General features: G+C 40.9%; 1 protein-coding gene across 3 annotated transcripts; it reads left to right on the top strand.

Moving 5' to 3' along the window:
• Window positions 1-189: 189 nt before the first annotated feature.
• DYNC2LI1 (dynein cytoplasmic 2 light intermediate chain 1) lies at window positions 190-26936 on the top strand. 3 transcript variants are annotated; one of them, XM_064158401.1, is made up of 13 exons: window positions 190-404; window positions 1321-1438; window positions 3106-3140; window positions 3833-3902; window positions 4916-5004; window positions 7050-7236; window positions 11419-11487; window positions 12800-12877; window positions 14905-14981; window positions 16029-16099; window positions 16520-16617; window positions 18345-18437; window positions 26716-26936. In XM_064158401.1, the coding sequence occupies exons 1-13, from the start codon at window positions 391-393 to the stop codon at window positions 26770-26772; spliced, it is 1056 nt and encodes a 351-aa protein (XP_064014471.1). In that variant the 5' UTR covers window positions 190-390; the 3' UTR covers window positions 26773-26936. The 3 variants fall into 3 exon arrangements, with proteins under 3 accessions (XP_064014471.1, XP_064014472.1, XP_064014473.1); XM_064158402.1 differs by lacking the exon at window positions 18345-18437; XM_064158403.1 differs by lacking the exon at window positions 3106-3140 and having other exon boundaries at window positions 295-404.
• The last annotated feature ends 294 nt before the right edge of the window (window positions 26937-27230 follow it).

Below are 27230 nucleotides of genomic sequence, written 5' to 3'. Positions count from 1 at the left end.
TGGCCGCGGAACTCAGCTCACCCCAGGGGCGCTGCACCGAGACGGCTGAGGCCGAAGCCGCAGCCGCAGGGCCAACTACCGGCTCTGAAACTCCCGCCCGCCAGCGCTCCTGCCGCCTGCGGGGGGCAGCCCTGCCTGGAGCACGCTGCCGGCGAACAGCGCCGCGGCAGCGGGGGCGGCTGAGGCGAGAACTGCACTGCAACCGCGACCGCCTGGCCGCCGTCACCACGGACAGGCTGGAAGCAGGGGGCGGTTCGTGGCACCGCCCCCCTGGGACGCGACTTCCGTCCCCTCACGCCCACTCGCTCCGCCCCGACGGAACTACATCTCCTGGCGTGCCCTGTGCGGTTCCCATGGCGACGGGGAGGCAGGCCGGGGCCCTGTGGCGCGATGGCCAAGGGCAGGTAATGGGGAGCTGTGCACGAGTTCGGTGCGAGGGGCTTTCCCCTCTGCCGTCTCCTGAAGGAGTCGGCGGCCGGGGAGGACACCATGGGGGAGTGAGGCGAAAAAGGGACGTCTTGGGCCTCCGTTCCCGAAAGCGAGCGGGGCGCTGATGAGGCTGGGGACACGCCTTGTGCGAGCATCCGGTTGCTCACAGCAGGGACCCCTCAGAGAATGGGGGAAACCCAGCCCACCGCCCGGCGGGTGGCAGTGGGGGAACCTGAGAAGCTAAAGCCTCGTTGCTGCGAGGAGTAGCTTTCTCGGGGCACCGCGGAATGGTCCTGAACCCCCTCTAGCCCCTCCGGTGCCGGCGCCCAGGAGCTGGCTGCCAGGCTCCGCTGCTGAGTGATACGGAGAGCTTTTAAAAGTGTCTTAAACGCCCTCAGAACAAAACCTCCCGGCTCGCAGCTGCTGCTCACTCACTGAGTGCCGCAAATGGCTGCTGGGGTTGTCTGAGAAATTTTACTTAATGCGGTTTTGTTAAATGCTTGGGCAATAGAACAAGGGGACACAGTCTCAAGTTGTGCCAGGGTAGGTATAGGCTGGATATTAGGAAGAAGTTCTTCACAGAGAGAGTGATTTCCTATTGGAATGGGCTGTCCAGGGAGGTGATGGAGGCACCGTCCCTGGAGGTGTTGAAGAAAAGACTGGATGAGGCACTTAGTGCCATGGTCTGGTTGATTGGATAGGGCTGGGTGCTAGGTTGGACTGGATGATCTTGGAGGTCTCTTCCAACCTGGTTGATTCTATGATTCTATGTGATGTGAAATAATGATAAACTGCAGCAGCCTTCTTTTATGCATTTGTCTATTTCAGGGCTGGGGTCCATCGTTTCTTCTGTAGTGATGCGTTTATTTGTTTGTTTGTTTTTCCAACTAGTGATACTTTGTGGGATCTTGCTATAGCTGAAGTGGAGAAGAGAGAAAACCCTGACGATGATGGCAAGCGTCTGGAATTTGGGGAAAAATCGCTATTATTTATGGGAAACAAGAACGGGGTAATGTGAAATACTGTACAACTTGGTGCTTCTTGAAGATACTTTGTGTCACAAAAATCATCTGATATTTTAAGTTATTAAAGCCCAGTTATTTTTTCTGAGTAGGACAAAATACATCATGCAGAGAGTGGGCATTCCACAGAGTGTGGACCAATTAGACGGTATTAAAATCCAGAACTTCATGGTTATGGTTTGAGGGCTGAAAGCTTCAGCTGCTGCTACATAGGATGTGCTCATTCTTTGAAGTTTGGCTTCATCAGTTTTTGTAAGAGTAACTGCTAGAAATAATTCCTTTTTTAACTGACACATCATATTTCCTCTATGAAAGTTTACTTTGTGACAATCCAGTGTAAGTGCATTGATAGCAGTTTTGGTGGAGGCAGAAGCCTTAACATCTTGCTATGGGTTGTATCTGTATTATGTCAGGCCTATTTGAACATGTGTTTGCATACTCATGATTCCACATGCCTAAGATATGTCTCCCTGCCCCATAAATATGGTCGTTAGTCATTTTATGTTTTTCTTCTGTTAAGATTTGTAAAGTAATGGATATAAAGTGTGTGTGTGTGTATATATATATATATGTGTAAAATGTCTCAATATATAGTACATATATTTATGTAATAATATACTTTGTAAAGTATATAAGGAATCTGGGAGCTGAAGGCTGTGCAGCCATCCAGTGAGACTTGGACAGATTGGAGAGCTGGGCACAGAAGAACCTAATGAGGTTCAGTAAAGACAAGTGCAGAGTCCCACACCCAGGGAGGAATAATAAACTGCACCAGTACAGGTTGGGAGGTGATCTGCTGGAGGGCAGCCCTGTGGAGAGGGACCTGGGAGTCCTGGTGGATAACATCCATGGGACAGCAATGTGCCCTTGTGGCCAAGGCGGCCAATGGGATCCTGGGGTGCATTAAGAAGAGTGTTTCCAGCAGATCGAGGGAGGTTCTCCTCCCCCTCTACTCTGCCCTGGTGAGACTTCATTTTGAATGAAGTCCGACCCCCGACACTACTGGGCTGGAACCGAACTATAGTCCAACTCCTGACACTTACTGGGCTGGAACCAAACTATAGTCAACTCCCGACACTACTGGGCTGGAACCAAACTACAGTCTGACCCCTGACACTACTGAGCTGGAACCAAACTATAGTCTGACCCCCAACACTACTGGGCTGGAACCAAACTATAGTCCAGCCCCCCACAGTGTCTGAGGAACAGTGGCCGGCCCCCTGTTTAAAAAGTTTGAGAACCCCTGCTTTAAAGAGGTTAAAGAAATATTTTTCTGTTGCTCTGTTTGCATTTTAAATATTTATTTTGCATCTCAATGGTCATAATTAATTCCAGTGGAAACCAACCGTTCCATAAATGTATTGCTAATAAACCGTGTAACAGCTGACCAGATGGACCATCAGCGTCTGATTTTAAGCATGCTATTCCTATGATGGTTTTTGTTATCTCTATTAATTATTATAACGTTAATGTAACTTGGTTCTGACAGAAAGTTGGCAGCTAAGTTTCCACTATGAAGCTACAAATAACTACTTGAGTTTACACATTTCTTTACCATACTTTATTGGTAAATTAATTGAGGTTCACATAGTGACACTAACTTGTATGCGTTAATGACAGTACAGCAGGTTGCTTCTGTGTTTTTAATTTCCAGGGGAAAACCACTATTATACTGAGGTGTCTTGAAAGGTATGTGTTACAGTTTTTAAAGATTTTTTAGCTGGGGATTAAAATTTTACATAAATACCTTTATTGTGTGACAGCCTCAAGCTGCGCCAGGGGAAATTTAGGCTCGAGGTGAGGAGAAAGTTCTTCACTGAGAGAATCATTGGACACTGGAATGTGCTGCCTGGGGAGGTGGTGGAGTCGCCGTCCCTGGGGCAGTTCAAGGCAAGGTTGGACGTGGCACTTGGTGCCATGGTCTAGCCTTGAGCTCTGTGGTAAAGGGTTGGACTTGATGATCTGTGAGGTCTCGTCCAACCTTGGTGATACTGTGAAGCTATAATATGCAGATGTGCATATTAATAATAGTATGCAGACTATAATTAATAATATGCACAAATAATACTTTATAATATGCAGAAATGCAGATGTTGTATGTGCTGATTGGTTGATAAGTTGTGGCTAAATGCATTTCCCTTCATTACTGGTTGTCATCTGACCCCTTCAGTCCTTGTCCAGTATTAGCTTAAGTGGCCATGTATTTGGTTGGTGCTGCTACTGCACCTGTCTTAAAGAGCTGAGACCTGGTCTTTCAATGTGTTGTCTTAAAACAGCAGGACAATGAAGTTCTGAACTGACATATATAATTTAGTATCTGTAGAATTAAGTGTCTTTCTTTAGAGGATCTTGACAAAATGCAGTTTTTTTCCCTTGCATAGGGAAGAGACTCCAAAGCCAACATTAGCTTTGGAATACACTTTTGGAAGAAAGGCAAGGAGACACAATGCAGTGAGTATCCAGAAAATATGGTTTGTCATATCTTTGGGTGTATATACACACACATAAAAATATTATGTGTTTTATCTGTATATATATGAGTCTTACAGGGTTTACCTTATTAGTTATGAAACAAAAAGGGTGTTTAAATATAATTGTATTTAAATTAGCCATCTTAATTTTGTATTTTAATCTCGAATATGTTTTTCCTTCTCACTAAAACATCATAGCTCAGAGGCCAGATATTACATAAAGCAATCATATTTATCTGTAAAACCCACCTTGTTTGTCATGGTTGAGTGCTCTTATTTTCCTCTTGTGTGCATACCTTTAACTTTGTCTTCAAAATGCAAAATGAGTACAAACTGATTAAGATACTTTACAGCTAACTTACAAGAGAAGCAATCATCTTAGAGGATGTTAAATTGTAATTACATTTTGGGGTTATGTGTCCATATCATGAAATTTTGTCCTGCAGATTATGTCAATGGAAATAATGAACCTTCTCCCATTACAACAGTGCCTGGCAGTGATAACTATTCCTGCAGGTAGTTGTTGTTTCTGTTACTGGGAAAGGGAGTGAAAATCTGACTGAATAATAAAAATCACTTAAAACTGTTCCCATAAACTAAATGTGAAGGTGGAGATTCATTGCTTTCCCATTTGCAACCTTCTGAAAAAGCATTAGACTTGATCTGAAAAAAGAATCCCAAAAGAAGGAGAAGAGAACATTACTGTTTTGTTTGTTGGTCATTCATCATTCTGCTTCCTGCCTTTTTTACTTTACTGTGGTCATTTATCAGGGTGGTCATAGGCACGACAGGAGCCTTTTGTAAGTATTGTATGGGATTTCTTGAACATGGGGAGTTTATTTGGGTTTATTTTCCAGAAAATAATTAGTGAAATAGTGAATGTTACTTCTGAGTCACTTGCATGAAAAGCCAGTTTATAGAACACCTCCAGGGCTGGGCCCTCAGCCTCAGATCTCTTGGCATGAAAGTACACATTTCTGACTTCTTTTACAGCCTAAAGATATCGCTCATTTTTGGGAACTAGGTGGTGGAACTTCATTACTGGAACTGATTCAAATACCAGTCACTAGCAACAACATAAAGTAAGTGATTACTATTACAACTCCACAGTTAATTTCATCTTTGCTTCAAACCTAAGTAAATCTCTAGACCTTTTATTGTGAAATATCCTTGAGGGTTTTTTTCCCTGAAAATCATTGTAGTACCACTGATACTTTGCTTTGATCTTTCTTTTCAGTATTTTCAATTAAAATGTCAAGTTCTTGGCAGTCTGCAACAAGAGAAAGCAGTAGCATGGAGGAAGTAGCCTAGCTATAGGGAGATAGAACAAGAAATGCAGAAGAAGAGAAGACATAGTATGTTTATGCTCAGTGAAAGGGCAGAAAAAGCAGCTTGCGGCATAAAAAAGAAAAAATATTGCTTCCTGCATTTGTATGCAGTCATAGGTGGCATCTCTGCAAGTGGCAGTGTTTTAATGGTGAAAAACAAGGACAAAAAAGGTGATTTTAAAAAATCTGGATTTTTGGGAATTTGCTGTCTGGTGACAAGCCCACTGTAGAGGAGACTGTTTTTTGAGAGGGACTGAAACTATTGAATTGTTTGAAAATAAAAGGGAACAGGAATTTAGATCTTAAAATCCATTACAATGATGGTATAGAATAGGAATAAGGAATGCATGAAGAGTTGCATAAAGAAATGAGAATCTAATAGGAGGTTCATTTCATGTCTTTCCTGGTTTGGAAGATGGAGTTGAGAATGGAAGGGGAGAAAATGAACATATCAAAAGATATGTTCTGCATTACTTCACTTTGTTTAGTAGTGGGCTTTAATTTCTGTTTGGGGGTTTTTGTTTTGTTTTAAAACACAGGGATACAATTCTTATTGTGTATATTTTCTACTATTTTGGCTAATGAGATAATGCCATTATTTAGTGAGAGACTTAAGACAGAAGGAATGAAAAACTCTACTTTTGATGTGAAGCTTTTTCCAGGAGAGCTTAGGGAAAAAAAATGAGCTACCGTTTTTAGCTTAAATGTTGTCCACCTTCCATCAGTCTCTTCTTCCTTTTTTACTAATAAGGAACCTTCTGATGAGGATAATCTTAAGATTATGGGGTAGCACCATTGTTCTGTAAAACCACTTCTGTCCATAGAGCAGTATTTTAACATGCTAGTCAAAGATTCTACCATTTAAGCGTTACTGCTTTTCAGTGGTTTTCTCATCAGTCCATAGTCAAGCAGTTTGCTTATTTAAAAGTTCCATGAACTGTATCTAGTTTCACCAGGAATCTTTTCACCAGATTTTTTCCCACAGCATTTTAAAGTAAAACTGGACATTCACTTCACTTTGTAGTCTTTCAAACACCACTTTGGTGTGGAGTAGCCTTTTTTTTGAGTCATAATGGAATGTGAAAGAATGACTGCATCCATTCCAGTGGCTGCATTTGTAGGGTTCTTCTCTAACACAGCTGGAGTTTTGGGAGACAGGTTTTGGAAGGCAGGAATTTATATGTACAACATTTCTCTTTAGAATCCACGTTTAAAAGCCTAATAATTACTGTGTCCGGAGTACTCTCACTTCTTGCATTTATCTTTCAGAAGACTTTTCTCATACACCCATTTGAGGTTCCAGGTAGTTGTCATAATCCATGCCACAGAATATTGCCCTTAACCATTTTTTCCATTTCATATTGCAAAAGGATAATAAAAGTATGAAACTTTGCACTGAGGAAAGAACCTCACCATTTGCTAACATTGCTTCATTGGGATAGGAGGTGTGTGTGCATCACGGTGCCTGATTGTACAGGAAGAAGGAGCTAAATGTGCTCAGGAGATTGGCACACTTTGTTTTGAACAAACTCTCTAGAAACCAAGTTTAATACGTAGAACACCCCCAAGGCCTCTGGTAGAAAATTGCCAAAGTAGTAGTTCTGAACAAGAAACAAGAGGTTTTCTACAGAGCTCAGGGAATTCTTTAAGGCCATCTTCCTTTGCTGCCTCCTGCAATTCTGTTTAGCCTTGGCATTTTCACACTTGTTGCTTTCAGCATTTGAACTTGCAGATATGGTTGCCTATGAAAATGTTGATGGTCTCCTGCACTACTTGACCAAGTAATTCCTTTTTAATAGGTCGCTTGCTGTAGTTCTTGTATTGGACCTGTCCAAACCTAATGAACTCTGGCCTACTGTGGAGAAGCTCCTGCAGGTCACCAGGAACCACGTGAACAAAATCTTAACCAAACTAGAAAAGACAAATCCTGAAGTAGCTACTGAAATTAAACAGAGGATGTGGAACAATCTGCAGAAGGATCATCCAGTAAGTTACTTCTAATATTTTCTCCAGATGTCACAGGCCTTTATACAGTTAATGCTTTTGAAAATCATAAACAACTCTTTTAGATTTTTCTGCATGACTGAAAATCCATTTGATAGATGAACCTGTTCACTGGAAAATTACAGCAATTTAATAAAAATTCAATAAGAGCAGAAACAAGGAAAGAAGGTTTCTTACATCTTTTTGTTAGATATCTAATGTGATTGTTATGGCATGTTACACTAGTCAAAAGAAATAGTTTTAGTGTAGCATTTTGCCACTTCTTCCCCTCCTTTTTAAAACGAAGATGAAAACTAGAATGTACAAAAGTCATCTAGCAAGAGACTAGCTGAAGGTACAAATTTAAGCAAAGAATATAGTTATAACAGCCATCAACATGACTATATACTTTGCATGTATTTAAATGTCTATCACAAACTCAGTGCCTTTTGATAATCTGACAACTAATTAAATTATAAAGTTTCAGAAATGTTAACATCAGTCCTTTAAACGTAATTGCTAACTAAATCTCTGCAAAAGCTAAACTGGATTTTGCGCGATAGAAATGAAAAGTCATTGTGCATTAAACCTCTGCAAATGTTGTCTGTATGTAATGCATAAATAAGTACTCAACAATTCAAAGACTTGGCACATAAATCTAGTTACTGTAACCTCTTTAAAATAGAGCATTACAGCAAGTGCTTATATAGCTCAAAGATTAATGTCTGCAACACTGAGAAGATTTCGAGTGTAGGGTTTGAGACCTGCTGGGTTATGATTTTGGTTTTTACTTCTGGAGAAGGTAATTTACAAAAAGAAACCACCCCAGTAGGAGAAATAAATCATTACCACACAGTGTCAAGTTTATATATAGAGGTTTACATGTCAGAAAACTGCAAGCTTTTTTCGGTGAGTAAAATACACAATAATAATGCTGATCACAGGATGTTAGGGGTTGGAAGGGACCCAAGGAGATCACTGAGTCTGACCCCCCTGCTAGAGCAGGACCACACTATCTAGCACAGATCACAGAGGGTTGCAATTCTACTTGTTGCTCTGATTCTACCCTTTAGAATACTGAACTCCACCATGTCATGGTCACTGTCCCCAAGACTGTTCCTGACCTTAATGTCCTCAACCAGTCCCTCTTTATTAGTTAATAGAAGGTCCAGCAGTGCACCTCTCCTTGCTGGCTCCTCCACAACCTGCATCAGGAAGTTATCATTGATACACTGCAAGAGCCTTTTGGACTGTCTGTGCCTGGCTGTGTGAGCTTCCCAGCAAACATCAGGGTGATTGAAGTCTCCCATGAGTACCAAGGAGTTAGCTCTAGAGGCTACCTCCAGCTGTCTGTAGAAGGCCTCATCAACATCTTCCTTTTGGTCTGGTGGTCTATAGTAGACCCCTACAACAATTTTGTCTCCTTTCCCACGTCTCTTAATTCTTACCCACAAGCTTTCAACCTGTTCTGCCTCCCCTCTTGGGCAGAACTCAGCACGTTTCAGTTGCTCTTGCACATAGAAAGCAACTCTCCCACCTCATCTTGCTGGTCTATCCATCCTGAACAGTCCAGAGCCATCCATGGCAACATTCCGGTTGTGGGAGCTGTCCCACCATGTCTCAAGTTGTGCCAGGGGAAGTATAGGCTGGATGTTAGGAGGAAGTTCTTCACAGAGAGAGTGATTGGCATTGGAATGGGCTGCCCAGGGAGGTGGTGGAGTCACCGTCCCTGGAGGTGTTCAAGAAAAGCCTGGCTGAGGCACTTAGTGCTGTGGTCTGGTTGACTGGCTGGGGCTGGGTGCTAGGTTGGACTGGATGATCTTGGAGGTCTCTTCCAACCTGGTTGATTCTATGATTCTCTGTCTCAGTGATGGCAATTACATCACATTCAGCCTAATGCCGCTCTCCAGCTCCTCCTGCTTATTCCCCATGCTCCATACATTGCCATAAAAGCATTTCAGGGAAGGAGTTTATCTGTTGGCTTCTGCTCTTGCAGCCTGACCATTCCCAGCCTCTTCCATGGCCACCAATCTAGCAGTAAGCTCTGTGAGTGCTGATTCCTCATTACTTGATTCCTGTGGTCCATCTCCATAACACTTCAAGAGTTCTTATGTGTCCCCAGCATGCTTCAAGGTAACAGGCTCTTGTTAGCCTCCCATCCTGATGTGCTTTCTCTTGCATTCTCTCCAGCATGCAACTCATTGTTATCTACCTCCCCTGAGATAGCAGTGGAGCCAACACATTGCCCCACAGTTGTCTCAGGCTTGCTTATAGTAAGCCTGGCTTTCACCTTCCCTCCCTTCCAACCTAGTTTAAAGCATGACTAATAAGCCCAGCCAACCCCTGCATATATAAATCTTCTTCCACTTGGTGAGAGGTGCATCCCATCTGCTGCCAGCAGATCTGGTGTCATGTGGGGGCACCTGTGGTCAAAAAAGCCAAAATCCTGCCAGAGGCACCAGTCCCAAAGCCAGGAGTTGAGTGAGTGACTCCTCCTCATTCTTTCTGGGTTAGTTCCTTCAACAGGGAGGGAAGCCTTCGTATCACATCCTTGACCTGGGCCCCTGGTAGACAACAGACCTCCCTTTGGAGTGGGTCAGGTCTGCATATTGGGTCTTCTGTTCCCTTCAAAAGGGAGTCTCCTATAAAAACTCTTCTTTTTGATGTTAGATATTTGTATTCGTTGTTAAGAAGACAAGACTTAACACTTGCCCTGTAGGGAACACAAGTCCATCTTCTAAACTAGACTTTCTAATCAACCTTCATTATCAAAACCAGGAAGGATGCAAACAAAATGCTGTATTATTCCTTGGTTCTCTTTTTGCTTTCATTCTTACTCAAGCAAGAATGATGTCACTTTTGTGGGAGGAAATACTGTCTTTTTATAGCCAAAGTAAATGACAGTTTATGCAGATTTCTATTTGCCTTTTTATAGATAAGCATATTCTTATGTTAAGGACTTTTGAGGTTCTTAGAAGCTTTTTAAAGATTAGGTATAATTCCATTGGCCTGGATAAATAATTATTGTCTGTGATGATAAAGCATACCAGTTGCAAGCATTGTTTAAAAATGCTGGGTGCACCTAAATTATTCCAGAGCCAAAAGTGAATTCTGTAATCTAAAGATGAATAGAGTTCAGTATGCCAGTTTTAATGTTTCTGATGTTACCTCAAATTATTTTTGTTTTAGATAGTGAACTTTTTTTTCTCCAGTTCTCTGTTCTATACATCTAGTTTTCAGTGATGCTAATTCTGCTCATAGCTTTTGCCTTGACAGCATCATTTCTCCTCTCAGAGTACACAGAACTTCTTGCTCATACACCAGCTGTCATTTATCCTGTGTGGGAAATAACTGCTTTTAGAAAGGAGCAGTTAGGTCAGCCTCTGCTACAGCACATCTCTTTTCCACTCCACTGCAAGCAAAGCAGCTTGAATAAGTAATTGCATGAACAGAGTTGGACTGTCTCCTTTTATGTGAACTGCAGGAAAACCTTCCAGATAACTTGAGAATTATTGCAATCTATTTATTAAAACTTTCATCAGAAGTAGGTTATTTAATCGTTCAGTCTATGCCACTAGAGCTGTTTTTGTCCATTGATACTGAGTTGCATGTTCATGGTGACATTTCCTCTTCCTGCTTTCGTCAAGCATTTGAAAATGTTAACACATTTTTAGGTTTGGAAAATGTGATGTTGGGAGGACAAATGGAAGTGATTCAGCTTAAGTTTCTCAGGCTTTTGTCTGTGTGACTTTGGATATGATACAAGGAAGGGGAACGTGTCAAAAAAACAGCTCTTCTGTGAATATATGAGCCTTCTGTATTCTTCCCTTCTCATCTGATGTTGGAGCTGGAGTATATAGCATAAGAGCCCTTTAGTGCCATTAGGTGTTCTGACTGCTTAGAGGGAATATTTCCTGGCTATTTATGATGAAAATGAGAATATTGTAGAATGCAGTATGGCATTCTATTCCTAAATCCAAAACACAGCACTGTATCAGCTACTGGGAAGAAAATTAACTCCATTCCAGCCAAACACAGGCCAATATTGCATTCAAGTTCGTTCACCTAGCATAAAATAGAGCTTGTCTTCTGTGAATTAAGGTAACCCCCTTTCAGATTTATTAAACAATTACAATCTTCTACAGTTTGTTCACACTGCTGAACTGTCATGTATCTGTTTAATAGGATTATGAGTTAATTGATCCTTTTCCAATACCCTTGTTGATAATTGGAAGTAAATACGACATTTTTCATGTAAGTAATACTTTCTTTCTTTTTTCTTTTAACTTATGTATTTGAAAGATTCCTGGCAGTGATTCTGTATACTAAAGTCTTGGTCATGTAATAGTAATCATTTAAACAAAGGTACAGCCAGTCAGCATTCTAACACAAAGGGTTTTCTACCTAATGTCATTGTGGAGCATACTGTCATTCCTTCACAAAGCACTCCCAAATGGATGCTTTTTGAGATGTACTTAAAAACTGTTGAGATCTGAGTTGCTGCAAACCAAAGGTGGAAGCAAGAGAAAAAAATGGGTTAGTTATTTTGTAATGCAGCTCCATGCATCCCTTCTGACAGCAGCTGTAGGTTTATGGCAGTGAAAGAGGGGAGTCTCTCAGGTCAGCTGGCAGGATTTTTTTTGTAGTTGTGGCAACATGAGCAGTAAGCTACCATTTCAGTCTGGAATGTTTGGGTTTTTTAAGTTCTTGGAGACAAGGGACTAATTGCATCTTTTAGTGGGGAAGAAGATTCTGGATTCTCTCCCAGGAGATGAAAAATCCAAACAAGTGCATACTTAATTTTCAAGCAGCACTTGATCATGAGAAGCTAGAACAATGCCTTTGTTTTTTAGCTGTCGAGCTGACAGCCTGGGGGTAGATGACTACCTAGTGCACTGATTCTTGGCTGACTCTTTGAGTTACTTAATACTTAATTAATAAAGTACTGGGCCTTCTTTCACACTGAGGCTTTAATGCTGAGCCATAATCTCTATAAAAATAAATGACTCTCATAATAGACCCCAAGAAATTAGGCCGTTGTTCTGTGCTTAAGGACAGACTCCTGCAGGCCTCAAGGGCGCCAGGCTTTAGCTCACTTTATCCAGGCCATCTCTATGCTCTTATATTAAAGAAACATTGATGAAAAGGTGCACCTTTGAAGTCTTGCAGGTAGTAGCATTTAGAGAACACATACCAAAAGGTTTACCAACATTCAGATATTTTCACAGAAAGAAAACCTCCTTATTCTTCTAGTAGGACATTTCTGCTGCAAAAATTGTAAACAAAGTGAAACAAATGAATTGAAAATTGAGTACGTAGTCCAAATTAAGAAACTTTTTTCTGGACTACATGAATTCCTCTGTAAAAAGGAAACAAAGAGAAACTCTGACATATATTTTCAGAGTAGGCTGTTACTGCTTCTGTCTTAAGATATAATTATGCTGACAGCTGAAAGCTTTATGTATTATGACCGAAGTGCATTGCAGTTTTGAAAAATTAAAAGCTCTAGCTGTAAGATTTTGGAGTTTGTTTTTTACATGCCTGTTTTGATATCAAACTTTTTCAGGAGTTTGACTCTGAAGTGAGGAAAATAATAAGCAAGACACTTCGATTCATTTCGCATTATAATGGAGCATCATTAGTGGTGAGTATGTTCGTTTTCTGACTGAGGATAGAGAGGAGCAGTATTTTGTTACAAAACAGAAACATAAAACTCTTAAAGAGAATGGAATTTAATGGGTTGTACCTTCGTGAGGTAATGAGTCAAAGGGGTTGCAGGTTTTGGGGGATAGATGGATATAGCTTGTGAACAAACAAACTTATCCTTTCCAATATCAGCAAAAAATAAATAAAAACAGTTGTCAGTTGGTTCCTGTATTGACTTTGCTGTCTGCCTGGCTTCTTTTTTTCACAAGAAAGTAAGACAGGAAGAAATGATTGCCCTTGATAGTAAAAATGTAAGATCCAAGGGCTCACCTTAACAGCAGTTTAAGCATACCACATTATCACACTTACAGTGTCGAAGAATAAAGGCAGGATTGCTTTTATTTACAGTAGTGAGCAGGAACTGCCAACCATAAGGATAAAGAAGTATTTCTGTGGGTATATAAATTGATAATCTTCTGAATAAAGAGAGAAATATGCATTCACAGTGCAAAAAAAAAAGCAGCTTCTTAGTCTCTCCCTACATCAGAATTTTATCAGCCGTCCTTTTTGTAGTAATATTTAATGGTGGCTTATTTTGATTACCAAACAACTTACATTTGCTTTAAATTGTTAAAGCCACGGCTTTTGTGCTCTACAGCTTTTGTGCTCCACAGCTTTTGTGCTATGACACATGAATTCATCATTCATTAACTGAGAAGACAACTGTCTTGATTTTCTGTTTTCTTTTTTTGAGGAAAGTGTGTAAGTGTTACTGTAATTAACAACTTTAAACTAGGCTCCTGAAACTCTTTGTGCTGTTAAATCCTGATTCCTGTTGGAAGGAATAGAGATCTGATTTCTTTCTGAAAGACATGGATCTGTTAGGATAAAAAAGCCCTTACACAGGAATAAGTGTGCTGCTGGAGAAAACATTCTGGGAACTTTCTGATAAACCTGTTCCAGTTCTGCCGCTATCGAGCTGCTTTTGTGATGTGTGACCAATTTTATTGTTGTTCATTATATTTGTAAAGGGCTGTAGTTTGCTGAATAATTTTCAATGTATTTCAAAGTCTTAGAATCATAGACTTGTCAGGGCTGGAAGGGACCCTAAGGATCTAGTTCCAATCCACCTGCCCTGGGCAGGGACACTTCACACTAGATCAGGTTGCTCAGAGCCCCTCAAAAATCTTCAGGCATGGGGCTTCCTAACATCCAATGTGAATCTACCCACTTCTAGTTTTGCTCTGTTCCCCTTAGTCCTATCACTACCCAACATCCTAAGAAGTCCCTCACCAGCTTTCCTGTATGCCCCCTTCAGACACTGGAAGGCCACAGTAAGGTCTCCTCAGAGACTTCTCCTCTCCAGACTGAACAGCCCCAACTCCCTCAGGCTCTCCTCATAGGAAAGGTGCTCCAGCCCTCTGATGCAGCCCAGGATACAATTGGCTCTAAGGGCTGCAAGTGCACATTGCTGGCTCGTGTTGAGCTTCTCATCTGTCAGCACCCCCAAGTCCCTTTCCTCAGGGCTGCTCTCAAGCCAGTCACTGCCCAGCCTATATCAGTGCTTGAGATTGCCCCAACCCACATGCAGGACCTTGCACTTAGTCTTGTTGAACCTTACGAGGTTAGCTTGGCTGCACCTCTCTAGCCTGTCAGGGTCCCTCTCGATGGCATCCCTGCCCTCCAGCGTGTCAACCACACTAGGCACATAACTCAATCTTGGCCAGAAGATATGTGTCTCTTCATATGCATCCTTCAAGAGTTTTGAATCAATACTTTAAAATTCATTCTTTATGCTATTTTTCAATGAATATTTCTTGATCTATGTATTCAGTTGCAAATACATTAATGTTTTGGAGAGGGAGGATGAGATTTTTGTGCTAGTAAATGTAGTAAACATTATACTAAATTTACTGAGGTCAAGAATTAGCCAGGCTCTCCCTGAAATCCTCTATGTAGATGGCATAATGTAGCAGTACTATGATGAAAGATCATAATGAGTATTCTGTTTTCTGATTCATTTAGTTTACCAGTAAGTCTGAGGCTCTCCTGCTGAAAGCCCGTGTTCTTATTAGTCACTTGGCATTTGGCTATGATAAAAGGTAACATAACTATTTTCCAACTGTTAAATGTCTTGCCCAGAATCTGAAAGTACACTTAATAAAATAAACCAACATTTTAATCATTGAAACATTTTAAAAATAACATTTTAACCACCAACCTTTTCTTTTTGGGGGGGAGGGAGAGGTTGGTGTAAATGTGATCTCTGAATGATTCTTGTTCATAGATTTCAACTCATGCATCTTAGCTGGTTTTGTCTGCATGTGTGTGATGGTTTGGGTGTTCCCTGCCCCCCTACACTTTGGCAATCACCCAGACTAGACTCAGATGGCTCTGGAAGTTGAATGAAGCTTATATTTACAGCTAGCACAATATACAAGCAGATATTTACAGTAGATACAGTTATAGACAGAAATAGACAAGGTAGAAGGTAATACAGAAACACAGCAGCCTTCCCAGAAACCTGAGTCCCCAGGAGGGGCTCTCTACTGCCCCTTCACTTTCCCCCTACCCCTCTCAACCTTACCCCAGTCCCAAGGAGGAATGGAGGTTCAGCCAGGGGGTTAGGAAGCAAAGTGGATTAGAAAAGAAACGGAGGGGGACGTTGGAAGAGATGCAGCTCAGCCAGTTCCCCAGCAGCAGAAGTGAGAGTGGTTATCTATGTTTTGCATTTATTTTTATACCTCTCCAAGAAAAGACTGGATGAGGCACTTAGTGCCATGGTCTAGTTGACTGGATAGGGCTGGGTGCTAGGTTGGACTGGATGATCTTGGAGGTCTCTTCCAACCTGGTTGATTCTGTGATAAGCCTATGAGGGAAGTAGACATCACCCTTGTTTTTCTTTCACAGCCTGTAATCTAGTTCTTCTCACCAAAACATCCTAGCTAGCTTCAAGCTAGCACAACAGGATAATTCACTGGTTTTGACCTCCAAACATGTGGGTCAGAAATAGAGTCTCCACTAAAATTGAGTCGATTTTCTTTTACATGTGTTCGTATGCAAAGGCCAGGAAGTGTCAAGTCTTGGCTGGAATGATGTACGTTTTTCACTGATTGCTAAATGCTCACTTGTTAACATTTTCTGTTTAGCAAGTCTCTATCAGTGGATCACAGCAAACCTCTGTTTATACCAGCAGGACTGGATTCACTGAGCCAAATAGGTGAGCACATTTCCTGTTCATTGTTTTTGTTGCTTGTTTGTTTTTGAAAATGATTAAAAAAAAACTGAGCAAAGAAGTTGAATTACAGCACATCAATTTTAACAGAGCCTTGAAAGAAATTGCCAGTCAGTATTTATAGTACTGAAAATTGCTTGTGCAGGATTGCTAGGTAGCTTAATAAAGCATTGGGATTACCTTGTATGGTGAAGCACCAACAAGCTTAGATCCTAAAGAAAAATATACAATGCCACTTAGCCTGCTTCACCATAGGAGAGCAATGTTTTTTTCCAAACTCCTTGTGGCTTGTCACTGTAGAAGATAAAATATCCAATCAGATGGCCTGTTATCCAAATTAATTTGATAATTCATGCTGTTATGACAATATACATGTGTCATTCGATGCTGTGCTGTAATCCTTAGGACCACCACCTGCCCCTGACAGTGATATTGGAAAGATGTCTGCAAACACACCTTTGGAGCTATGGAAAAAAGTGTTTGAGAAAACATTTCCTCCCAAGGTAGGTTTTTACATGTTTGTTGCACAGCTTCTTTTCTCACAGAAGAGTAGAAATATCACTACTGATTTCAAGTCCAGTAACTGGAGTTGCAGTCTCACTGAACATTTCTGCTTTTCCTAAAGTCTTTTAATTCATACTTCTTAAAACAAACAGGTTGGTGTGTAGTGGGGCTTTGATTATTAGCTTCTACATCTTCAACTGTTTTCCTGCATTTAGTAATGATGAAAGTACTGATGTAACCCTCTGGTTTTTTTCAAAGTTCAGAATCAGAATTAATCAGGATGGAAAAGGCCTCCCACATTGAGTCCAACCTATCACCTAACACCTCCTATTTAACTGAACCATGGCACTAAGTGCCTCATCCAGCCTCTTCTAAAACACCTCCAGGGATGGTGACTCCACCACCTCCAAGGGCAGCCCATTCCGATGCCAATCACTCTTTCTGTGAAGAATTTCTTCCTAAAGTTCACCCTAAACCTGCCCTGGCACAGTTTGAGACCGTGTCCTCTTGTTCTGTTGCTGGTTGCCTGGCAGAAGAGACCAACCCCACCTGGCTACAGCCTCCCTTCAGATAGCTGTAGAGAGCAATGACATGCCCCCTGAGCCTCCTCTTCTCCAGGTGGCACACCCCTAGCCCCCTCAGCCTCTCCTCACAGGGCTGTGCTCCAGGCCTGTCACCAGCTTCATCACCCTTCTCTGGACATGTTCCAGTACCTCAACATCTCTCTTGCAGATTGCAGAGTTGGAGCCTGTTTCCAGCTAGATGTGACTTTTTTCTTGAGCTGTTATTTCTTCTGTTACTTTTAACTCATCTCCTTTTTAAAACATGATAAACATTTCTGCTACCCCAAACCCCACTGCCAATAACTCCTGAACTCCCTTTGAAACAGCTGGAGAAATAAATACATTATTCATCTTGCAAGCTTCATCAGTGTTCTAAGGTATCAGTCTAATCCAAGATTTACAGATTTGCCATGTAGATTTCCAGTCTTGTGGCTTGATTCCAAAATATGCTGTAAATTTTAAAGCTGCTTTTATGCACTTTTGCATCACCTCACCTAATAATGAGTATCATATGCTTTGTGTAATTCCATCATTTGTAACATTGCTGGGAGTAAGGAAAAATGTGCATGACAGCATTACAAAAAGTAAATCCTTCTTTAATAGTGCTGTTTCTTCTATGAGTATACTTCTTTGGAATTAAAGTAAATTATAATTCAGGTATCTGATGAAAAGGTAGTAATTGGTTTCTCAGCTATTGAGGTAATGTTTCTGGCAATCCAGGCTGAATTCTAGTCTCAAATATTACATGCTTTATCAAGAGCAACTTTATGCCCAAACATAGAATAATAGAATCAACCAGGTTGGAAGAGACCTCCAAGATCATCCAGTCCAACCTATCACCCAGCCCAGTCAACTAGAGCATGGCACCAAGTGCCTCATCCAGTCTTTTCTTGAATACCTATGAGCCAGAGAGGATATTTTCACTTTGAGGAGAGAGTAATAAAAAACTACCCACTCAGAATATTTTATTTCATTACAGTATAACTGCACTATCACTTTCTCAGTTTTTTTCTAATTTAAGGTTTTTCTTAATCTAATCTCTGTCCTGTAGCATAAAATTCTTCTCAAACATGTTTATTAAAATGCTTTCATGAGATGTCCAACATGGCATAAATGTTGAAGATGAATGTCATCATCTGGGGTTTTGTCATTTCTTCTTTTAGAGGTTCTGTGATTTACAAGACACCAACGACCCTGCACAAGATTTACAGTATGCTGAGTATGAAGTTGATGTCATGAGAGCTCAGAAAAAACAGGTGTGTAATAATTCTCCAACTGCTTTTCACAGTTGGGCAGTTCAGAATTATTTGTGCAATGTAATTGTAATCTCTTCTTGCCTTTAAGTAACTTCAACTTTAGTTTTCAGCTTAATTATTAGTTAGCACTTTTTTCCCCATGGGCAGATCTCAAAGGTTTTGGCTCTCTAGTTTCCTTAGAAATAAATAATGTAGATTTTTTCCCTTCAACTCTCTTCCAGAAATATTTCCCTAAAATAGCACTGAAGCAGAGCTGTGCAGCTTTATTAGCAGCAGTTTCTCACTTTCCGCGCCTGTGCGCTCATTCGGGCGCTGACTGACAGAAAGTCGAGGAAGCAAGGTCAGGATTTCAGGTGGGGGCCATTTGCTTGTAAAACTTCTGTCTTCCTCCTTTGAAGGACAGAAGTACTGAGATGATCACAGGATCACAGGATGTTAGGAGTTGGAAGGGACCTCTGGAGGTCATCGAGTCTGAGCCCCCTGCCACAGCAGGACCATACAATGTAGCTCAGTTCTCAGAGGAACACATCCAGGCAGGCCTTGAAAGTCTTCAGAGAAGGAGGCTCCACAACCTCTCTGGGAAGCCTGTGCCAGCGCTCTATGACTCTTACAGCAAAGAAGTTCTTCCTCATGTTGAGGTGGAGCTTTCCATGCTGTAGTTTATGTCCTATCGCAGGATACAACTGAGAAGAGCCTGTTCCCTCCCTCTTGACACTCTGCCCTCATATATTTAATAAACATTGATTGGATTACCTCTAAGTCTTCTCTTCAGCAGACCAAAAAGCCCAAGGTCCCTCAGCCTCTCATAGGGCAGTGCTCCAGCCCTTAATCATCTTCGTAGCCCTCTTTTGAACTCTTTCAAATAGATCCCTGTCCCTTCTGAGCTGGGGAGCCCAAAACTGAACACAATATTCCAGGTGAGGTCTCACCAGGACAGAGTAGAGGGGTAGGAGACCCTCCCTCAATCTGCTGGACAGCTATTGTGTAACGAGTTCCTAACCCATTTCACTGTCTACTCTTTCATCCCACACTTCCTGAGTTTGGTCACAAGGATGTTATGTGAGACAGTGTTAAAAGACTTGCTAAAGTCAAGGTAGACTACATCCACTGCTCTCCTTGCATGTACCCATTTTGTTACAGCATCATAGAATGCTATCAGGTTAGTCAAGCATGATTTCCCCTTGATATATCCATTCTGACTACTCCTGACAATATTCTCTTCCATATGCTGAGACATGACCTCCAGAACAAGCTGCTCCATCATTTTTCCAGGGATGGAGGTGAGGCTGACTGCTCTATAGTTATCTGGAGCCTCTTTCTTTGCCTTTTTGAAGACTGGTGTGACATTGGCTCTCCTCCAGTCCTCAGGCACCTCTCTGGTTGCCATCATTTAGCAAAAATGATGGAGAGTGGCAGAGCAACAACATCAGGCAGTTCTCTCAACACTCTTGGATGCATTTCATCAGGTCACATGGACTCATGTAACTGATCCCCAACCCATCATCTTACAGATGAGTGTGTAACATCACGTGAGTAGAAGTGTAGTCTTCCTTGATACCGTAGGTATTGGGCTGTTAAAATCAATCCAGGATTTGTGTGTTTTTCTTGTTTGCAAGCAGTAGCACATAGTCAGTCTAGAAAATCTCACTGTGATATAGCTTAATTTGTTTCCCACAGAAAAGCCGTTGCTAGAATGACAGAGAAACATTCCACTCGGTTCTCAGAGCTATTATGTAGGCTATTTGCACACTGTTTCACTTCTTTGTGGGCCAAGTTACTGTTGCTGAAGGAGGTTTTTCTGAGAGTGCCTTAAGGCGGTGGGTTGTATGAATCTGGATCTCACTCTTAAGATGAGGAGCAGTTTCACTGATTTGCACTTCAGTTAATCTCGACTAGCCCAAATATACCATGGCAAATTTAATCTTTTTTGCATGCCTTAAAAAAAAAGCCAAAGGATTCGATTGTCACTGGCATTGTGTTCTGGAGAGTTTAGTCGGATTGCAGGAGGCAGTAAACTCAGTTACCTGATCTAAAGAATTGCATTAGTAAGGTAAAAGAATAAGGCAATTTCAAGCACCCCCTTTAGTCTTTGAACTGGCACATTACCTGTGATATTCTGTTAACGCAGGTATCAGTTCTGAACGTATGTTACATCAAGAGCAGTCTTAGAAATCATTAAAGTGTGTAAAGCACATTTCATTTGGAATTCATCATCTCATGTGCAGTTCATCTGCGTATCTCAAAATAAATATATGGTGTAATAGGTTTGTTATTTTTAGATAATATGTCTTTCAGAAGAAGATAATGGCATGTGTTGATTAAATCGTGTAGGAAATGATTAATGTTCTGGTTTTAAACAAAAGAGGCAGGCTTTTAGAATCTTAATCTGTTCAAGGGCATTGCAAACCAGCGCAGTTTCTTTTAGTTGGACTCCTAAAAGTAATTTGAGTGTTAAAGAGAAAATTACTTTTGTTATCTGCAGCTATTTTCTCAACTTCTCTATTGTGAGGTTTAATTTTTACAGGATTATTTGCACATTAATAAAATGTTTTATACTCTGAGAATTTCATTCAATTTGAAATGCATCAAGATAGCAATATAAATATACATCTAAAAGAGCAGAGCTCTTGTAGTTGCAGTGATTCTTGAAGCAGTTTTGGATTTCCCACTGACACAAAAAATGGCACAAAGCAGCTATTTTTAAGGCAACATTTTAAAAGCATTAGAAGTCTGATATTCTTTGTAGATAGCTATTGCTTAGGAAGAACAGTGTGTTAAAATGTTTAATATGCAGTATTTTGCTAGTGAAGTCACGATTGTAAAATGACAGTTTCCTTTGACAACAGCGTGTGTTTTAAAGTAAGTCACTCGGTTACTTTGGGTTAATTAATATAGCACTTTGGCCCCGAGTGATAAAGAGTTTGCTTGTTTATCTCAAAGATATTTTCTAAGGAAAAATAAACAGAGAACCATGGCAACAAAACCGAAATACAGTCCCTGCCGCTGCGTCTGACAGACGATTAGCATACCTGATTTGGGCAGGGCTGCTCATTAATACCCCTAACGGGTTTATGGATAACTGGCAATTCAAAGTTCCAACTTTGTAACTGTGGTTGAAGGCTTTGGCTGCAGCTAGGGTTTGTATGCTCTAGTAAAAGGTTGAATTCTCAAATATGAAGTTGGAAAACAGTTTGGAAAAAAAAAGTACAGAAGCAAGAAGTCCCTGGCTGACCTCCATGTACCAGCTAGTATTTATCAGAAACACTTTCTGGCTGTCCAAGTTAAGAGCCTGTCTCATCAGCATTTTACCATGAGAGTGTTTTCTTTTGGAACAGATTATTTTGCCTCTGTAGTATTTGCAGAGTTAGCTGTGAGATGTACCACTCTCTTCCTAGACCTGTTGAAAGCTCTCTAAAGCTATCTGTTCCTCACTATGCCTTTTCTCAGGGTAGATCAGATCTCTCTTTCTCAGCTAGGTCTTTTCAGAATTCTTTCCCTTACCCTACAGACATGCAAGGTGCAGGTTCATCTCAAGCAGCAGTGCTGCAAATTTTTGCTGTTTCTTCGTTCTTTGGAGTCAATCTCTGAGAGCAAGAATGCAGCTCCAGGGACCTTCTTGGAACTTACATTTCTGATGTATTTCTCTGGGATTTCTGATTCTCTCTGGGAATGACTGGCATTTTGTGCTCTTCGCAGGGCTTTTAAGATTGGATACTCACTTTGTGGTGTTTTTAGGCCTTGAACATGTAGTTTGCTGGTAGCTCTTCCTACATTAGTAATGTGATAAATTCATCATCCATTTCTCTTTTGCCTCTTTTGACTTTTGGTGCTTTATAGTCAACTGACTTTCATCTTAGGTACACATGTAACCCGAGTGAGAGGTCTTTTAAAATAGTATTGATGATTAGGGTTTCACATATCCCACTTGCATCTGTAAGCACCTACAAGTGCATCAAAGTCTTATTGATTAGTTCCTTCTAGATGTTTGTGGCAGGCAGATGGCACATGGGGGTGTCTGCTGTTTTCTTTAGAAGTGCACTGGAGAATCAGGTACACTATGATGCCTTTTCAGAGTGTAGGCTTTTTTTACATTGGGTCTTGGCTGTACTGTCATGCTAATACTCAGAGTAGGTGCTTGGACCTTTTTCATTTGGACATTTGACTGCAGCTAACCTTGAGCTCAAAATGTTGGATAGCCTTCCAGTCACGTAGTTAGAAGAGTGTCATGTGATGCCAAAGTTCACACTGACTTTTCCTTGTGCTTTAGAGATTGGCACCAATTTTAGGTGAAGCCTAGTGCCATAAAGTATATCACACACATGAAAAAAGAAACCAGAAGCTATCTAATGCTGTTTGCTGTCAGCTAACAAGAAGTAATGGAAGATCATCTTACTGAACAGAGCTTAACTGTCAAGATTAATGATCTAAACAAAGAAAGAGAGGTTTGTGCAAAGAAGTGTAGTCCTTTTTCCTCTGAAATTGGAGTGATCTAATTAGCCATGTCACTCACAACTAGAAGTCATTCTGGTGTCAGATCAGCACCTCTCTGTACGAGATAAAGCCTGTGTTGGCTAACAAAATGAGAGACAATTTTTCCACGTACTTGGTTGTCATTACTATAGTGCAGAACTTCAAGAGGCAATTTCAATCTCAATCAACAAAATAGAGATTGCATATTGTGTGATGACTGTGATACTGTGAAAATACCCTACAAAAGAAATCAGCTCCAGCAAGGACACACACCCAGCACCCGTGGAAGATGTTGTACATTGCAATGGTTATTGAGCCTAACCCTAGCGAGCCGGGGGGCCACCAGGCCCCCCGGCCTTTGAAATCCTCCACCAATTCACCCGGTGCACACCATGGGGACTCACCAGGGACGCCAGGCGGAGGATCCCTTGGCCCACAATGGGCCTAACTTGGAGCTTCTAGCTTCCCTGGGGCAGAATATAAAGGGGAGTGGGCAGGGAGGGCAAAGTGGCTGCACCTGGGGTGGGAGGAGACTCCAGTAGCCAGCTAATAGCAAGTGGCATCTGATGTGTTACCATAGGAAACTAATTAAATGGTGATTGATTGATTACAAGCATAGCAGATGATAGCAATACCTGTAATCAAAGCTGATTACATAATGCCCAGATCAAATAGCACAATGAAGATATGCATTTGGACAATTAATGCTGGCTAAAGCACATCCTTTAATTTATCTGCTGAAGGGGGCAATGCAATGACTGCCAAAATATCCTCTGTGTTGAAAGAGGACGTGTTCAAAAAGAGGCCTGAATGGGGCACTTAGTGCCATGGTCTACCTGATTGGACAGGGCTGGGGGATAGGTTGGACTGGATGATCTTGGAGGTCTCTTCCAGCCTGGTTGATTCTATGATTCTATGACCATCAGTCGTCAGACCAGTGTGGCTGGGCGCAGAAGTACGACAGGCACCTTAATGTGGGTAACAGAGTGATGGGATCTTTCATCTTCCCCAGAGGAGAAGTGCTAGTCTTCATACTGTGGAGAAAAAGTTATTTAGGATGCTTACTTGCTTGAAAAGAATAAGCTCTCTTGTTTTCACATAAAAGCATGTCCAAATAAGCACAACTCTTCTTTAAATCAATTTAAAGAGCAATATTAGAGCACTGTTACTAAGTCTCCTACTGAAGTTTGGGTGCTTAAGAGTTGTGGTTTGGTATTTGGTTATTTTCACCACGTTCCAAATTGAGGGAATTTTCAGTAAGAAGCTACATGAAAAATAAAGTCATGTCAGTCCCTCAGAAATGAGGGAGTGCAACAATTAGGGCTTTTTCTACAATCTTAATTTTTCCTCCTTGTTTGGCATCATAGTATTGCCTTTAATTACACGATCATATACTCTTTTGCTGATGCTTCAATTCAGTTGTTCAGCATTTCTTTTCATAGTCCTTATTCTTTGTGTACCTTATTTCTCAGCCTGTCATTCAGACACTTCAATGAATACAAAAGTATTAATTTTTTTCTCTGAGAACATGTGGTAATGTTATATTTTCCGAATGCCTCACAAACATCAGTTAAATCTTGCTTCCTACTCCCTGTATGAGACAAGGTGTGATCATCCCCATTTGACAGATGAGTTCCTATAAACACAGAAATACAGAAACATTAAGGTTAATGTCCAACCCTTTACCACAGAGCTCAAGGCTAGACCATGGCACCAAGTGCCACTTCCAGTCTTGCCTTGAACAGCATTACATTACTTTTCTGACTGAGGGAGATTTATGTTACTTTCTATTTTACAATAAATCTAAGAAAGTGTATTTTCCTAACAGCCATTTTCCTTCTGAATCATTGAATTTGTTAAAGTTATTATTCTAAATGTCCTCTGCTTTAGTCTTTTTTTTTTTTCTTTCATTTCTAGGTGTTCAAAGGTTAGACTTTTACCTAGATAGGTGTCCAAAATAAATATTTATCATTTTGTTCTGTACTTCTGTATGCAGTGGAATAGCTTTACAGTTTTAGCATACGCTGTGGATTCGGTACTTTGCATTTCTGTATTGTTTTGAACTGCCTTTAATGCTGAATTGCCTTCCAGCTATCTAGAGTTAGGTCACAATTCAGTCTTCTTTTCTTGAAATGGTTTCCTCAGATGGTAATCTGTGAGGCTGCTTGTTTAGGCAACAGCTGTAGACATGACTTCAGCTAACATTGTCACTATATGTAAAAATTCATTGTCTAATACTACTCCTTCCTATAGCCTTTGAGAAACAACAGCCCTCCCAGAAACCTGAGTCCTCAGGAGGGGCTCCCAACCCCCCTTCAGCTTCCCCCTACCCCTCTCAACCTTAGCCCAGTCCCAAGGAAGAATGGAGGTTCGGCCAGGGAGTTAGGAAGCAAAGTGGATTAGTCAGAGAGGCAGAGGGTGAGGTTAGAGAGAAAGTGCCCAGAGAAAGAGCGACTCCCTTATCTATGTCTGTGGTCTTGTTCTTATACTTCTCAGCAAGCCTATGAGCGAAGTAGACATCAGCACTGTTTCCCTCTCACCGCCTGTGATCTATTCTCACCAAAACATTCTAGCTAGCTTCAAACTAGCACAGCCTCCTTAACAAAAAGCAACCGTAGTGCTTTCTAAAAGAATTGTTACTGATAAATAAATCCTGCTAATATGTGTCACTACAAAAGGTTCAGAAGATGAAATTGTTGTTTGTTAATGTAACCAGAACCTTTTATTAGAGGCCCTAGAATTCCTGGTAGCACTTGTGGCTAAAAGGCGGTCATTTGTCTACCTTGCTGGTACTCAGCTGATGTCAAAAATGCTGTGATACTTCATACCTAATTCACTTTATAACTCTACAACTTGACCCTTTGTTTGCTTTTAATAAGCTATTTACCATATAGATTATGCATAATTTTAATTATTGCCTTGAGTATGTGTTTTAGTTTTGCACACAGATGCTAACTTTTCAATCTAATCAGTGACAGCACCTGAAGATACTTCAACTACTAAGTGCAGAACAGAAGTAAAAGCATGGCATCATTGTCTGTGGCAAGCAATACACTTCCCAAAAAACTCAAGCAACAATCATAAGATCATAGAATCAACCAGGTGGGGAGGGACCTTCAAGATCATCCAGTCCAACCTAACACCCAGCCCTGTCCAGTCAACCAGACCATGGCATTAAGTGCCTCAGCCAGGCTTTTCTTCAACACCTCCAGGGATGGTGACTCCACCACCTCCCTGGGCAGCCCATGGAATAACATTTCCACCAGTCTCCAATACCATAGATTGATTAGATGTTCTGTGGTGATTCCTCACTACCCACTGCATCCCTCTGAAATATGTTTCTGCTTTCTGGACAAGCATGTGTTCTATATGGGTTTCTGAGGAACATGGTAACTCTCAGAACTTATCAGCACTGAGGAAGTTCAGCTCAGTCCTGTGTGTAAAACAAATATATATATATATAGCCCAGAAAAATAAACAAAAAAGCAAAGAACCCAATGTAGGCTTTGTTCTTCTGGTTTCTTTTTTGGTAGTCCCTTAAGGACTTGCCTATCTAATTTGATTCACGTGTGTGTGAAACAGCACTTCGTAAGGTGTGTAGCTTTGCATTCCTGTTTGTCACAAGCCTTGTTTCTCAACATGAATGCCTAAGAAAAGTCACTTCTAGTGTAATTTTGTTGAAAATTTATATAGTACTTTTTTGGGGGGTTGGTACAGTGCAAATGTACATGGTTTAAATGGTCAAGTGGCTAATGGACGTATCTTGTTCTAATAACGGAGAGATTTAGTGTCTATGTTTCTGTTGTAGGAACTTGAACACTACAGAAGAAATGCCTCTCAATCCTGGAAAGAAATGGATTTTTGACTCCAGTGAAGTGCTCTAGGTGTCTCCAGTTTAACATGGGCAAAATTAATCATTTTAACATTCCAAGCAGTTTAATCTGATGCATTTGACAATGTCAGATATCAAATTACATTAATATTTATGGTGCATTTCTATTATTATTTGTAATAAAAATATATCTTTAATCCTTCAGGCTAAATTTAAGTATATCTTGGCACTGATACAAAGTTTAATAGTGTGAGAAAAGGCAATCTAGATTATTCAGAGATGGGTCTGAATATGAGGACTGGCATTAGTCACTTCTTCCTTTTTTTTTACAACATGTTATTTGGTTTCTTTTTGAATGCTTCTGCCCTGAACCTTTATTTAATTACAAACAAGTTTTCACACTCCAGTCATGACACTGCATAGGAAAGTGTGCTAGGCATCTGTGATGGTTTGGGTGTTCCCTGTCCCCCCACACTTTAGAAGTCACCCAG

Source organism: Pogoniulus pusillus, chromosome 18, assembly GCF_015220805.1.
Source record: "Pogoniulus pusillus isolate bPogPus1 chromosome 18, bPogPus1.pri, whole genome shotgun sequence".
Classification (NCBI taxonomy): Eukaryota; Metazoa; Chordata; class Aves; order Piciformes; family Lybiidae; genus Pogoniulus; species Pogoniulus pusillus.
This window is presented reverse-complemented; position numbering and strand designations above follow the sequence as displayed.